This window comes from Pseudorasbora parva, chromosome 13 (genome assembly GCF_024679245.1).
Source record: "Pseudorasbora parva isolate DD20220531a chromosome 13, ASM2467924v1, whole genome shotgun sequence".
NCBI classification, from domain to species: domain Eukaryota; kingdom Metazoa; phylum Chordata; class Actinopteri; order Cypriniformes; family Gobionidae; genus Pseudorasbora; species Pseudorasbora parva.
Window position 1 is genome coordinate 46,306,660 of NC_090184.1, and position 17,500 is coordinate 46,324,159.

Genomic DNA, 17,500 nt, shown 5'->3' on the forward strand with positions numbered 1-17,500 from the left:
ATCTTGAGATGATGAATGTGTGTGTGTGTGTGTGTGCATTAACTTCAGCAGAGCTTGTGATTAATGTGGAGTTATTGTTTATTACTGCAGGACGGCCTGGACATAAATAACCCTCCGGACCTCACTTCCCAAACCCTCACCGCACATTCATAATTCTGCTGCGCTTCCTCTGTCACACTTATTCTACTCTCGCTTTATGTCAACACAACTCTAGTTATTTATTCATAATTGATTAATTTTGCAACATTGACCCAATTGAACCAAATAAAGATTGAATCGAATAATTTTTCATAATTGATTAATTTTGCAACATTGACCCAATTGAACCGAATCAAATCAAGATTGAATCAAATATAATTTTTCATAATTGATTAATTTTGCAACATTGACACAATTGAACCGAATCAAATCAAGATTGAATCAAATATAATTTTTCATAATTGATTAATTTTGCAACATTGACCCAATTGAACCAAATAAAGATTGAATCGAATAATTTTTCATAATTGATTAATTTTGCAACATTGACACAATTGAACCGAATCAAATCAAGATTGAATCAAATATAATTTTTCATAATTGATTAATTTTGCAACATTGACACAATTGAACCGAATCAAATCAAGATTGAATCAAATATAATTTTTCATAATTGATTAATTTTGCAACATTGACACAATTGAACCGAATCAAATCAAGATTGAATCAAATATAATTTTTCATAATTGATTAATTTTGCAACATTGACCCAATTGAACCAAATAAAGATTGAATCGAATAATTTTTCATAATTGATTAATTTTGCAACATTGACACAATTGAACCGAATCAAATCAAGATTGAATCAAATATAATTTTTCATAATTGATTAATTTTGCAACATTGACACAATTGAACCAAATAAAGATTGAATCGAATAATTTTTCATAATTGATTAATTTTGCAACATTGACACAATTGAACCGAATCAAATCAAGATTGAATCAAATATAATTTTTCATAATTGATTAATTTTGCAACATTGACCCAATTGAACCAAATAAAGATTGAATCGAATAATTTTTCATAATTGATTAATTTTGCAACATTGACACAATTGAACCGAATCAAATCAAGATTGAATCAAATATAATTTTTCATAATTGATTAATTTTGCAACATTGACACAATTGAACCGAATCAAATCAAGATTGAATCAAATATAATTTTTCATAATTGATTAATTTTGCAACATTGACACAATTGAACCGAATCAAATCAAGATTGAATCAAATATAATTTTTCATAATTGATTAATTTTGCAACATTGACCCAATTGAACCAAATAAAGATTTAATCGAATAATTTTTCATAATTGATTAATTTTGCAACATTGACACAATTGAACCGAATCAAATCAAGATTGAATCAAATATAATTTTTCATAATTGATTAATTTTGCAACATTGACCCAATTGAACCAAATAAAGATTTAATCGAATAAATTTTCATAATTGATTAATTTTGCAACATTGACACAATTGAACCGAATCAAATCAAGATTGAATCAAATATAATTTTTCATAATTGATTAATTTTGCAACATTGACACAATTGAACCAAATAAAGATTTAATCGAATAATTTTTCATAATTGATTAATTTTGCAACATTGACACAATTGAACCGAATCAAATCAAGATTGAATCAAATATAATTTTTCATAATTGATTAATTTTGCAACATTGACCCAATTGAACCAAATAAAGATTGAATCGAATAATTTTTCATAATTGATTAATTTTGCAACATTGACACAATTGAACCGAATCAAATCAAGATTGAATCAAATATAATTTTTCATAATTGATTAATTTTGCAACATTGACACAATTGAACCGAATCAAATCAAGATTGAATCAAATATAATTTTTCATAATTGATTAATTTTGCAACATTGACACAATTGAACCGAATCAAATCAAGATTGAATCAAATATAATTTTTCATAATTGATTAATTTTGCAACATTGACCCAATTGAACCAAATAAAGATTGAATCGAATAATTTTTCATAATTGATTAATTTTGCAACATTGACACAATTGAACCGAATCAAATCAAGATTGAATCAAATATAATTTTTCATAATTGATTAATTTTGCAACATTGACCCAATTGAACCAAATAAAGATTTAATCGAATAATTTTTCATAATTGATTAATTTTGCAACATTGACACAATTGAACCGAATCAAATCAAGATTGAATCAAATATAATTTTTCATAATTGATTAATTTTGCAACATTGACACAATTGAACCGAATCAAATCAAGATTGAATCAAATATAATTTTTCATAATTGATTAATTTTGCAACATTGACACAATTGAACCGAATCAAATCAAGATTGAATCAAATATAATTTTTCATAATTGATTAATTTTGCAACATTGACCCAATTGAACCAAATAAAGATTTAATCGAATAATTTTTCATAATTGATTAATTTTGCAACATTGACACAATTGAACCGAATCAAATCAAGATTGAATCAAATATAATTTTTCATAATTGATTAATTTTGCAACATTGACCCAATTGAACCAAATAAAGATTTAATCGAATAAATTTTCATAATTGATTAATTTTGCAACATTGACACAATTGAACCGAATCAAATCAAGATTGAATCAAATATAATTTTTCATAATTGATTAATTTTGCAACATTGACACAATTGAACCAAATAAAGATTTAATCGAATAATTTTTCATAATTGATTAATTTTGCAACATTGACACAATTGAACCGAATCAAATCAAGATTGAATCAAATATAATTTTTCATAATTGATTAATTTTGCAACATTGACCCAATTGAACCAAATAAAGATTGAATCGAATAATTTTTCATAATTGATTAATTTTGCAACATTGACACAATTGAACCGAATCAAATCAAGATTGAATCAAATATAATTTTTCATAATTGATTAATTTTGCAACATTGACACAATTGAACCGAATCAAATCAAGATTGAATCAAATATAATTTTTCATAATTGATTAATTTTGCAACATTGACACAATTGAACCGAATCAAATCAAGATTGAATCAAATATAATTTTTCATAATTGATTAATTTTGCAACATTGACACAATTGAACCAAATAAAGATTGAATCGAATAATTTTTCATAATTGATTAATTTTGCAACATTGACACAATTGAACCGAATCAAATCAAGATTGAATCAAATATAATTTTTCATAATTGATTAATTTTGCAACATTGACCCAATTGAACCAAATAAAGATTTAATCGAATAATTTTTCATAATTGATTAATTTTGCAACATTGACACAATTGAACCGAATCAAATCAAGATTGAATCAAATATAATTTTTCATAATTGATTAATTTTGCAACATTGACACAATTAAACCAAATAAAATCAACATTGAATTGAATAGAATTTTTCTTTGCAAATTCAACGTTCCAACATTGACAACTGAATTATGACTATTTTCTGCTGTAGAGTTGAATTTGTTTCAAACATTGACCATTGAACTGAACTGAATCAACACTGAACTGAATTAAACTTTATGACGACACTATTTTCTTCTGTAGAGTTGGATTAATTTCATAACTGGTCAACTCTACAACCTTTGCACTGTTATTGACCAGATATGAATCAACATTAAACTGAACTGATTTATTCATAATTAATGTATTTGGTAGCATTAACATTTTTGAACTGAATTGAATCAACATTGAACTGAATTATGACTCCATTGTCCTCTAGAGCTGCTTTATAGTTGGATTTTTTTCATATTTGAAGAATTTTGCAAAAATTGTTATTAAAAACATTGACAACAGAATTTGAAAAATATTATAATATAGTCACTATTTGTGACTATTTTATTCTGTAGAGTTGAGTTTGTTTCATAATCGATTAATTTTGCAACATTGGCTATTGAACTGAATTAAACTTTATTATGACCCAATTTTCCTGTGTAGAGCTGCTTTAGATTTGAATTAATTTCATAACTCCTCAACCTTTGCACTGTTATTAAATCGATATGAATCAACATTGAACTGAATTAACAGAATTTTCATAATAGATGAATTAATGAACATTGACACTGAATTAAATCAACACGGACCTGAATAGAATTTGAACTGGATTGGTTTCATAACTGAACTTCGCAACATTTGCACTGTTATTGACTTGATATGAATCAACATTAAACTGAAGTGATTAATGAGCTGCTTAATATTTTTCAAATTTGAAGAATTTTGCAAAAATGAACCTGTTATTGAAAACATAGGCAACAGAATTATGACTATTGTCTTCAGTAGAGTTTAATTAATTTCATAACTGGTCAACTCTGCAACCTTTGCACTGTTATTGACCCGATATGAATCAACATTAAACTGAATTGATTAACATAATTTTCATAATTGACGAATTAATGAACATTGACACTGAATTGAATCAACATGGAGCTGAATTATGGCAGTATTTTCTTCTGTAGAGCTGCTTTATAGTTCATATTTATTATTAGAGCAGGATATGGTCATAATCGAGGGCTTTGATTGATGTGAGCAAACAAAAACCAGAAAAACACCTCGAGTCCCGACCACAGCTCAGCAAAACACATCAGCACAAACGGATTTTTTTCAATGATCCTATGATTTATCCTCTCTAAAATGTACATATAAACTAAACATCAATAAATATGTATAAGCCAAAGGCCATAAAGCATATGTGAGATCATTTAAAACAGATTCCCAGAGTCACGTCGGCTTCCAGGCCAAACAGCGCTCATCCCAGATTGCCTTGTTCAGCTAAATTTTATCTGCACCTCAGGGTCATAAAGTTGAGTATTGACAAAGCCTCACATTGACTTCATCTCCTCGGGTATCCCGCAAACATTTTTCTTCTGTATGAATATTAGTTTATTGAATAAGTGGCATCTGTTTTCCTCTGCATCACCTTTGGAGTGGGTATTTCTTTGTGACGGCAGCAGCTGATTTATAGGTCTGAACGCGGCCCAGAAAATAGAGCTAAGCAAAAAATTTCCAATACATCCTCTGCCGTGTTTAATTAGGTTTAGAGATGTTACACTCCGCTTGTGGACCTGGAAACCATGTTGCAAAACTCCCAGAATCCCAGAAACTTCTGAGCAGCTTCTTCACCAGATGCCTTCTTTCAGACGCTTCGCATGTAAGAGTTGAGTTTACATCGACCGAAAACACACTGCAAAAAATGCTCTTCTCACTCAGTATTTTTGTCTTGTTTCTAGTCCAAACATCTAAAAATTCTTAAAACAAGAAGTATTTACTAGACAAGCAAAAGTAATTGTCTTGTTTTGGGAAAAATAACTCAAAATGAAGAGAGTTTTTGCTTAAAATAAGATAAATAATCTGCCAATGGGGTGAGGAAAATAATCTTGTTTTCTGTTTGAATTAAGATTATTTTGGCAGATTATTTATCTTATTTTAAGCAAAAACTCTCTTCATTTTGAGTTATTTTTCCCAAAACAAGACAATTACTTTTGCTTGTCTAGTAAATGTTTCTTAATGTAAGAATTTTTAGATGTTTGGACTAGAAACAAGACAAAAATACTGAGTAAGAAAAGCATTTTTTGCAGTGTAGAGCGCTTTAGAAATGCATGCGTGTTGACTTCAGTGTGTGTGTTGACTTCAGTATGTGTGTTGACTTCAGTGTGTGTGTGTGAAGCGGTGTGTACCTGTCGGGGTTCTGCGTGCACACGTGCATCTGGAGCAGGATCCGCTGTGTGAAGGTTTTGAAGCATTGGCCGCACTTCCACAGATGCCAGTCGCTGAACTCGGAGCTCAGCTGGCTGGTGGAGGTGGGGCTGGCCAGAACGCGCTGGTTTTTGGCACTCATCTGGTTTAAACTGGACTCGGCGAGGCCGGTCTTGTCCATTATTGAGAAGCTCCGCGAGCAGGGGGATTGAGGGAAGACCATGGAGCGCGGCAGGACCAGAGAGGAGGCTTTGGGGCTCTTGCTGAAGGGCTGGAGGGAGTCCTGACGGTTCATGGCCTCCATTACAGTAGATGGCACATTCACTGCCAAAAAACACAGAGAAACAAACATGAGAGGGACAGCTATGAGCTGATATGATCTAACCAAGAGTCAATGAGTGCGTTTACATACACACCAGCAGCTGATAACTCAAAGAATATCCGCTTATTGAAATAACCAGTTTACATGGACACCAGTAAACTGACAACTGCGTTTACATGACTTTATCAATAAACCGGTTATTTCCTTGTAGTGACGTCAATAATAATAATGTCCGTATCTGACTCGGAGTATCCCAAATGTTCCGTCAGTTGTGATGTTAATAAAGCGTGTCAGCGGGAGATTTACGGCTCATATTACCCCTCATCAGTTATGCAGCGTTTAGACTGAACCTCTTCTACTTCTGCTGACTGAGATGAGAACACACCTTTACAATGTTCTGGGTCTTAAAAGAGTCTGCGTTTGTGATAGATGTCCCCGAAACGCTCGTTCTGTCTGGATGCGTTTAAATCTGCTCTAATATGTGTTTTTGTCCCCTATCGCACATGCGCTCTTCAATAAGCCGACAGAAAGCAGGTTAATGTGTTTACATGCAGCGCGAAATCGGGGTAAGAGGAAAAAAACTCTCTGTGTCGGCCGGTTTATGTTTACGCCGTTTATGAGCTTACTCCGATAAAAGAAAAAGGGTTACCGCGGTTACATGACCATGATCACTGTCAGATTATTGGGCATATTCGGCTTAAAGGTGCACTATGTAGTATTTTTGCAGGAAAATATCCAAAAGCCACTAGGCCAGTGTTATATATTTTGTTCAGTTGAGTTCCTACAATTTCCCAGAAGTTTCCAACTATTTGTAAATTGTGAGAAAATTGCTATTTTAACTGAGGACAGGGACGTTTCAGCATTGCATTTGAGGGAGTCGCCTGTCAATCGCGTCATATCTGCGTTCCCTCGGTTTCGGCTATTATTTGGCAGGAGCGCTTTACTCTAAGCAGTGTGAACAAGTGAACGCACGGAGGAACGTCATAACATCATTTTGAACACACTTAAATGTATCTAATATGATAAACAGAGCTGCTTTACCTCAAAATCATAACCGGAAGAGCGGATCTGTGCAGGCGCCTGGCAAATGAGTCCCGTCCCGTCATAATAAAAGTCCCGGTATTCGTGAGGCGGGTATTTGTTTAACAATCGCTCCAGCAGCTGTGCTCAGGTCCTCAACACTCGCTCCTGCTCTGCTTTAGACTACAGTAACGTTATTAACCGCATGCATGAACGTGATTTCTGCCCGAGTCCTATTTTCCACCGGCTGTGATGAGAAGACCACATCTCCCAAGATGCTGCGCTCACACTTTGCGTCATCAAACTACGATTTGTCTTGAATAGGCGCCCCCCAGTGGACGGAAAGCTCCATAGTGCACCTTTAAGAACGTGCATGTAAACGCACCCGATCACAGTCAGATACTAAAGTTTTGAGTTGGTGAGATTTTTTTTCTGCTCTTCTGCTCGCCATTATGGGGATCAGTGTTCTGCACTTGCACTGCAAAAAAATGCTCTTCTTACATAATATTTTTAAATAATCTAAAAATTCTTAAATCAAGATGCATTTACTAGATAAGTAAAATTAAAATGTTTGCTTTTTTTTGGGGGGGGGGGGATTTATTTTAATGAGTTTTTACTTAAAACAGGCAGAATGATCTGCCAATGGGGTGAGAAAAATAATCTTATTTCTGATTGAAATCTTGTTTCCGAACAGAAATTAGATTATTTTTCTCACCCCATTGGCAGATCATTTAAGTAAAAACTCACTTTTCAACAAAACAAGAAAAAATATCTCATGTCGTTTTACTGATCTAGTAAATGCATCTTGATTTAAGGTCTTGGAAACAAGACAAAATGTCTGAGTAAGAAGAGCATTTTTGCAGTGCATGAGCAGAGATGACCTAAGCACATCTACACAAGAGTCAATGACACTCAAATACGAACGTTTCGGGTTAGTGAGATTCTTTTTCTGCTCTTCTGCTCGCCATAATTCTCTTCCTACTAATGCAGGAATATGAAATCGGTTCCGATGCATTTTTTTTTTAAGTCTAACTAATTAGATTTACAGTGCAGTTTAGAGTTTGGGAATAATTAAGTTTCCTTCTGCTCCTTAATCTGCTCATAACTCCAGTAAAGCAGTGTAATATTCCTCCAGTAGATCATCTGTTCTCTATGTGAATATACAGTACATTTACATTTACATAGTAAAGTGTGATTTATTCCTGTGATCATCATCATCATCACTCTTCAGTGTCACATGATCCTTCACGAATCACTCTCAGATGAGCATCTGATGATCAACACACACTTATGATTATTATCAGTGCTCATATTTGTAATAATTTTGACTATAATAAGTGTACATCATAATTTTGGTTTACATTTTGACTTTAAGTCATAATTTCAATTTAGTGTGTTATGTGAAATCTTTTGTAAATTTTAGTCATAATTATGACTTTTTAATTAATAATAATCTTATTACTAGGGGTGTAACGATTCATCTACTACATCGATGTATCGATTTATATTCCTATGATCCAACTACATCGATCTGTGCTCGGCAAGTTGGCCTTCCGGACGACATATATCGATCTAATATCGTTTTAAAAGGTAATCGATCGATTGTATCGATAATAGGAAATAACGCATTTGATTTAAGCACGTCAGACTTTACATGGATGTTTTTCTTAGCACTTTTAATGATAAAGGCGTTAACCGTTACTCAGTCTGCCTATATGTGACGTCAGCTAAGCGGCAGCAGCGCAAAGAAAGCATAACATGGCGGATGACAGAGGAGAAGCCAACGAGCGAGAAATGATCAGGCCAGCATTGCGGTCCAGTGTGAGAAAACACTTTAGCTTTAGTAAAGATGCAGGTGTTCTAAAGAAGTCGCTCGCTGTTTGAAGTAGTATCAGGTTCAGCCGCTGCTCATTAAACCTGAAGAGATGTTGGCTGCACTTTATTTTTGATATTAACATTGTAATATTTTCATTTTGAAGAACAAGCAGAAGTAGCAGTAGTAGTGTGTTGGTTGCACTTACTGTACTTTTATTGAAAATTAGAGCAGAAAAGGTGAACTTCCTGTTAATTCAACTTAAACTGTTGGTTGCACTTTATTCAAATAAAATGTGAACACATTTGCCATTAATTGTTTACTTGTGTGTTAATATCCATAATTAATTGATATCGGATTCCCTTAAAAGAAACAACAGCAATCTAGGAAACCTCGCCTGCACGTATTTATTTCAGTCACACTTATTAAAATGTTTTGGCTGAATCGATTTCAAGCCAATGAATCGTTTCGGCTCGTATCGTTCTAAATGACCCAATATCTTCCTTGAATCGAACGGCAACCTCAAATCGTGATATGAATCGAATCGTTGTTAAAACGAATCGTTACACCCTTACTTATTACGTAATCATTTTGGTTACAATTTTGTCCTAATTTTGTTTATTATTTCATAATTTTTACTTAAGTAACATTTTCAATTTAGTATGTTAATTTCAACTTTAATTTTGACTTATTACGTAATTTGGTTAAAATTTCGACTTTAAGTAATAATTAGTCACAATTTTACCATTTTCAGTAATAATTTGTGCTTTTTATATTCATCTTTTTGTGGAAACGTTTTATTTCTCATGATTCTTTAATGAATATAAAGTTGAAAAGAACAGCATTTATTAGAAATATAATCTTTTGTAACATTATAAATGTCACTTTTGATCAGTTTAATGCGTCCTTCATGAATAAAAGCATACATTTTTGGGAAAAAATTTAATTGCAACTTGTCATAATTTTGACGTTGTAATAATAATCGTACGTCATAATTTCGGGTTTACATTTTGACTTATGCCATAATTTTAATTTTGTTTCCATTTTAGTCATAATGACGACTTTTTAATTCATACTTTTGTCTTATTACGTAATAACAGCGTCTATAAGAAATATAATCTTTTGTAACATCATAAATGTCACCTTTGATCAGTTTAATGCGTCTTGGCTTACAAGTATTAAAGGGATAGTTCACCCAAAAATGAAAATTTGATGTTTATCTGCTGACCCCCAGGGCATCCGAGATGCGTTTGTTTCTTCAGTAGAACACAAATGAAGATGTTTACCTCAACGATTGCTCGTATAATGCATGTCAATGGGGTCTAATTACATGCATTATACGAGCAACGGTTAAGCACATAAACATCAAATTTTAATTTTGGGGTGAACTATCCCTTTAACTTCTTTGATTAACGGTAGAGTATCATTTTAAAGATTGCACAGACAATTTCTTAATTTTATCATTCTTTTTCTTTGTTTTAATTTGTAAATGAATAATTATAAAATGCAATACATTTAATAGTTTTTTAATGAAAATTAATTAAATGCTAGTAATTTTTAATGAATAAGTTTTTATAATAATAAACATTTTTTTAAAATATATTTTATTAATTTTTCAAATAAATCATATTTTAAAAATATTGGTAACACTAGTATGGGGAACACATATTCACTATTAACGCCGGCTTCTGCCTCAATAAACTCCTAATTTCCTGCTTATTAATAGTTAGTAAGGTAGTTTTGTAGCGTTTAAGTTTAGGTATTGGGTCGGATTAAGGGATGTAGAATAAGCTCATGCAGAATAAGGCATTAATATGAGCTTTAGAAGTGCTAATAAACAGACAATATCATAGGAATATGCATGATAACTGAACCTTAAAATAAAGTGTTATCAAAATATTTATTTAAATAAATAATCAGGACCTGACATCTTTAGGCGGCTTCAAAGAGGCGAAACTGAAACGCTCGGCTCATGGCACATTCTTCCTCACGCTGAGCATATAAACACTGTAAGACGAGACATGTGAGAGCGCCTGATTTAATAAAGCTCAGTGCAGTGTGAAGTATGAGTTCTGCTGAGCGTCAGCCGTAGAGCTGAGATTAGACGGAGCAGGAAAAGGCTCCGCATCTGGAGCCGCACAGCTCGGGCTATTCCAGGACTCCCACTGATTACAAGCTAATCGTGCTTTCAGAACAAACCAAAGTCATACCGGTACGCTATCATACATTCACATGACACTGCAACACTGTGAAGCTGCTCTGAAACAATCGGCATTGTATTAGCGCTTTATAAAAGTTGATTGATTGATATATTCAGATTTAAACAGAAATCCTTCACTGCACACAATGGGTGCGTTTACATGCACTCTTAAAGGAACACTGGCCCCGCTTTATAATAGCTGGCCTTACCATGTACTTACATCAAAAAATAAATATAATGTACTTACTGTGTTCAGATTGTATTGTAAAACACTTTTGCTGATATTGAGGTGGATACGGGTAGAGTTAAGGACAGGTGTGGTGTGTGTGTGTGTAAAGGAAGTGCCAACTGTGTAATAAAAATGTAACTACAGAGTTAATTACGGACGTAATTACATGCAGGTTTTTAAATGTAAGTACAATATAAAAACATGTATAAACACAATAAGTGCATTGTATCAAATTATTAATTAAAATGTTAGTACATAATATGCCACCTAATATAAAGTGACTCCACAAGTTTTAGAAATAGGGCTTATTCAGCTTCTTTCCTACATTTAGATATGTGGGCAGATGCATTTTTGTCTCAGTGCATTGTTTTAGTTTGGCAGGGTCGCAGCTAGCTTAGCTTAGCATAATGAATGGAATCCTATGTTGCCAGATAGCATGTCCAGAGTAAAAGTGATCAAAAAAAAAAGAAAAGAAACTCACCTAATTACTTCTTGTGGCCTGCGTTATTACAACGAGTACAAATAGCGATGCAGATTAAGACTAGATGATTTCCTAGGCAGATATTGATTTGGGACTATATTATGGGGAAGCAGAGATCACGCAACACATTACGATCGCTCGACAGCTGGAGGACGTGAGGATGAGAGCCGTGATATCTCTGCTTCCCCATAATATAGTCCCAATATCTGCCTATAAATCGCTGAGTCTTAATCTGCATTTTTTTTTATCACTTTTACTCGGGACATGCTATCTGGCAACATTGGATTCCATTCATTGTGCTAAGCTAAGCTAGTGGCGAACTAAAACATGCATTTGCCCACATATCAAAATGTAGGAAAGATGTTGAATAAGCCCTATTTCTGAAAACGGCGGAGTGTTCCTTTAAGCCGATTATGCCTAATAATCCAACAATGGTCATCCAACGCCATAACCCGTTTTTGTTTATCCGAGTAAGCTCAAACGGCGTAAGCATAAACCGCTCGACACGGGGAGATTTGCCTCTTACCCCGATTTCCTGCTGCATGTAAACGCATTAACCTGCTTTCTGTCGGCTTATTGAAGTGCGCATGTGCGATAGGGGACAAAACACATAATAGAGGAGATTTAGGGTGCGTTCACACTTGTAGTTTGGTTAGTTTGGTTCGGACCAAAAAACAAAAACTAAGCATATAGTCCTGGTCCGCTTAGCGTTCACGCTGGCATTTATAACAGCGGACCTAAAGTTACCGAACCAAAGGCTCAGGGAGACGCTCACAACCGGATTGGTCGGCTTATATGACGGAGGAGCTGCTTACTGAACATTCAGAGCAACGCTGTGTGCTGATTAAACGCCATCATTTAATGTGTGTACATACGGCATTATTTTTACCACCTGAGAACTCATGAAGAGCTCAGAAAATGTTCAAAACATTCAAAACAGCTCCAGGATTTCCTCCGTTGTGCAGAAACGAGACGGCCGTTCTGTCGCCTGTACCGACTGATGGCCAACGGGTCCTCTGATGAGAAGAACCCGGTGTGCTTTGTGTGCGTTTTTTCTAGCATTTTCGAAACATGCTCGTCTGACCAAATATTGATGAGGCTCTTTACCTCCTCGCTGCTCTCCGTTTGGGCTCTAACGTTAGCGTTACTCATTTTAGAGACACCGATCGATCTTTCCGCGTCGTCAGAACAGCTGACTATGTGTCGCATCTTGTGACATCACGTCCTGTTTTTGGTTCGTCTACATGTCTTTGGTCTGTGTTGCGTTTATATATCAGTCGAGCCGCACCAGAGTTGGTTTGGAAGCGGACCGAGACTCATCTTTATAGCGCTCTCGGCCGCTGGTTTGGTCCGTGTTGCGTTTATATATCAGTCGAACCGCACCAGAGTTGGTTTGGAAGCGGACCGAGACTCATCTTTATAGCGCTCTCGGCCGCTGGTTTGGTCCGTGTTGCGTTTATATATCAGTCGAACCGCACCAGAGTTGGTTTGGAAGCGGACCGAGACTCATCTTTATAGCGCTCTCGGCCGCTGGTTTGGTCCGTGTTGCGTTTATATATCAGTCGAACCGCACCAGAGTTGGTTTGGAAGCGGACCGAGACTCATCTTTATAGCGCTCTCGGCCGCTGGTTTGGTCCGTGTTGCGTTTATATATCAGTCGAACCGCACCAGAGTTGGTTTGGAAGCGGATCGAGACTCATCTTTATAGCGCTCTCGGCCGCTGGTTTGGTTCGGATGGCAGCGTTCACAGATGTTCAAATGAACTGCACTAACCGAATCGCACCAGGGTTCGTTTTAATCCAACCAAACATGACAAGTGTGAACGCACCCTAAAATGTATCCAGACAGCGAGCGTTTTGAATGAAATAAGGATATATATCACAAACGCAGACCCAGAACATTGTAAAGCTCTCCGTCAGCAGAAGCAGAAGAGGTTCAGTCTAAACGCTGCATCATGAGGGATAATATGAGCTGTAAATCTCCCACTGACACGCTTTATTAAAGCTCCACTGTGTGATATTTTCCCCATCTAGCGGTGTAAAGGTATTTGACCATCCAGTGAATATTAGTTTCTGTTCCTCTCAATTACGATTTCGTTTTAACTCCTACGGTGGCCGATTTAGTCCAAGATTAACACGGCTTCCAGTTCGACTTCGTCCATGAGTGCTCCTTCAAGTGATGAGGTTACTTTAGAAAATAATTTCCCCCTCTTCAAATTCGACACGGTGCCATCGAGTGTTAAACGCGAAAGGCGAAGTTTGAATTTACGGGTTTGTCCCTCTTTGGCTACTGTACTTTCAAGATGGAGGGCCAACATGGCGGCCGGCATTCGAACCCCTCACCCGTATGTATTTTTAATGGCATATTATAAACTTAGAGAATACTTTATTACTCGGAAGAAGTAAATATACATTAATGAGCACATATATTTTTAAAAGAATTAAGTGTTTTTAGCTAAGAATAAACTAAAAAAGGAACACAGTGTAGCTTTAACATCATAACTGGGATACTCCGAGTCAGATACGGACATTATTATTTTTGACGTTAATGCAAGGAAATAACCGGTTTATTAATAAAGTCATGTAAACGCGCTCACTGGTTTCCCAGCACAAACATCTAAACATTCAAAACATTTACTGGAGAAGAGAAATGACTGAAGATATTAAGACTGAGCTGCAAATATCAGCCGATGGAGACTTATGGTTCACACCAGACGCGATTGAAGAGAATAAATCACGCATAGTTGGACGCTTGAACATTTTAGTTCACTAAAAGTTTAATTCGCTTTTCTCCAATAGCAGTTCCAGAACCGGAAGTGAGGCGCGGGGCTTAAACGGTCATAGTTTACCCATACACATAATTTTCTTTTGTTAAATATAAAAAAATAGTTTTCAGATGGATTTTGATCGGATCGATGTCTACAATATAATCTTGTTTCTGAAAAATCTAAATGAAGAGAGTTTTTGCTTAAAACAGGCAAAATGATCTGCCGATGGGGTGAGAAAAATAATCTTATTTCAGATTGAAATCTTGTTTCCGAACAGAAATCAGATTATTTTTCTCACCCCATCGGCAGATCATTTTGCCTGTTTTAAGCAAAAACTCACATCATTTTGATATTTTTCCCCAGAAAACAAGCTAAAATATCTCAAGTCGTTTTACTGATCTAGTAAATGCATCTTGATTTAAGAATATTTAGATATTTGGACTGGAAACAAGAAAAAAATACTAAATAAGAAGAGCATTTTTTGCAGTGAAGTCTCCATCCGCTGATATTTGCTCTTGTTTTAAGCTCAGTCTTAATATCTTCACCCATTTCTCTTCTCCAGTAAATGTCTTGATTTAGGAATGTTTAAAACCAGACAAAATCCTTTTTTGCAGTGCAAACCACAGAGCTTTAGTGCTGCTGATGAGCACATAATGAGAGATGTCACATCGATCTAAAGCGTTTGGATGGAGAGAGCGATGGCTAAACACCGCAGTAACCAGACTGAACTCATAAAGTGTGTGTGTGTGTTGGAAACACTGAGAAGTGCATTCAGAGCCGACATGGCCAAAACTGAGCCTGACACACTGCAAAAAAAGCTCTTATAAAAAAAGTATTTTTGTCTTGTTTCCAGTCCAAATATCTAAAAATTCTTAAATCAAGATGCATTTACTGGATCAGTAAAACGACATGAGAGATTTTGTCTTGTTTTCTCGGGGAAAAAATCTAAATGAAGAGCGTTTTTGCTTAAAACAGGCAAAATGATCTGCCGATGGGGTGAGAAAAATAATCTGATTTCTGATCGGAAACAAGAAACAAGATTTCAATCAGAAATAAGATTATTTTTCTCACCCCATTGGCAGATCATTTTGCCTGTTTTAAGCAAAAACTCACTTCATTATGATTTTTTTTTTAACAAAACAAGAAAAAATGTCATTTTACTGATCTAATGTATCTTGATTTCAGAATTGTTAGATATTTAGACTGGAAACAAGACAACATGACTGAGTAAGAAGAGCATTTTTTGCAGTGAAGGAGTTCATTATCCACCTGTTTTTGCCACCTTTATGAAGATACCCGACCGTTGCAGGACTCTAAACTGAGCGACTCAATTTGCTTGTTAAGTCGTGACGTAAGGAACGGCATTTCTGGGTCCAAGCCTCAACTGGACCCACTTTATAGTAGGTGGCCTTAACTACTCTGTACTAACATTGTAATTAATAATTTGATACAATGCACTTATTGTGTACCTACATGTTTTTACATTGTACTTACATATTAAAAAATGCCTGCATGTAATTACGTCTGTAATTAAATTACTGTAGTTACATTTGTAATTACACAGTTGGCACTTCCCTTACACTTAACCCTACCCTTAAACTTACCCATACCACCACACCTGACCCTAACTCTACCCGTATCCCAACTCAATATCAGCAAAGGTGTTTGGCAATACAATTTGAACACAGTAAGTACATTGTACTTATTTTTTGATGTACTTAAGGCCACCTAATATAAAGTGGGGCCCCTTCAACTTGTTTCACTTGAGAATGCCATTGACGGCCGTTTAGGAGCGCTATTTATTCATATAAAACATTAAACATTTAAAAAAGTTTAACATTTTAAATACTTACCGTCTACACAACAGTCTCTGTGCTCACAGCGTCACATACATTAAAGGAAGCGTGTGTAAGATAATGGCCAATACTAGTACTGCAATCGCTTTAAAGGTCTCGTTCTTCGCGATTCCATCTTTCAAACTTTAGTTAGTGTGTAATGTTGCTGTTAGAGCATAAATAATACCTGTAAAATTATAAAGCTCAAAGTTCAATGCCAAGCGAGATATTTTATTGAACAGAAGTTCCCTTTCAAAGCCGACAGCGAGCGGCCGGTTTGGGCTACACCGCTGCACTTCCTGCTTTAATGACGCAACTAAAACCGTTTGTTGACGAACCCTCCGCCCACAAGAACACGCAGATTCGGGGGCGTGGTCCTTTTGCTCTCGCAGGTCGAGAATAGGAGTGTGTTTGTCGCCATGCCATTGAAGCGCTGTTATTTTCATCCCGGAGTCAGATCACCTTTGTTTGGCCTTCCCACGGACGCTGCACGAGATCAATGGCTACAGTTTATGGTTAACTCGGTTAACTCGGAAAATTATAATCACAATTTAAAACTATGTGCAGCACATTTTGCTGAGGACTGCTTCCTCAATCTCAATCAGTTTAATGCCGGATTCGCAGAAAGATTATTCTTAGAAGATGACGCAGTTCCCTCTTTGTCTGGAGAAGGCGTCGTTTATGGTGCACAACCGGTAAGTGTATTTTATTATTTTAAGTCGGTCCGTTTAACAGTTTATGTAACTCATGACACAAAGTGCAACGCTGTTAGCTTTGTTAACTAACGTTAGATGGTAATTGAAACTAATCTGAAAAACTTAGCATATCAAAGTGTAGTAATTAATTCAGACACCATCGATTGTTGGTGTGTGTAATGATCAGTTTAAACTCCTGAATAGACAGCTGACCATTCTGAAACATCCAGCAAAAGTCTTTCCTGAGCAGGTTGTAATCGATCCTCTTCGATATTCTCCGGGTCTGATTCCGGCTCAAATTGATAAGGCAATATAGACATTTTTGCAATAACATTGAGCGCGCGTATCTCCCCATTATGATAAGAGGCGGGACCTTTCCGG

General features: G+C 35.3%; 1 protein-coding gene across 2 annotated transcripts in view; it reads right to left on the bottom strand.

Annotated features, from left to right (window-relative positions):
- Positions 1-17,500, bottom strand: part of prdm6 (PR domain containing 6) — an 83,508-nt gene that overhangs the window by 5,199 nt on the left and 60,809 nt on the right. For both annotated transcript variants that reach the window (XM_067414599.1, XM_067414600.1), the window contains exon 5: positions 5,739-6,081. In XM_067414599.1, the coding sequence (XP_067270700.1) occupies positions 5,739-6,081 (343 nt within the window). The remainder of the gene's footprint in view (positions 1-5,738; positions 6,082-17,500) is intronic.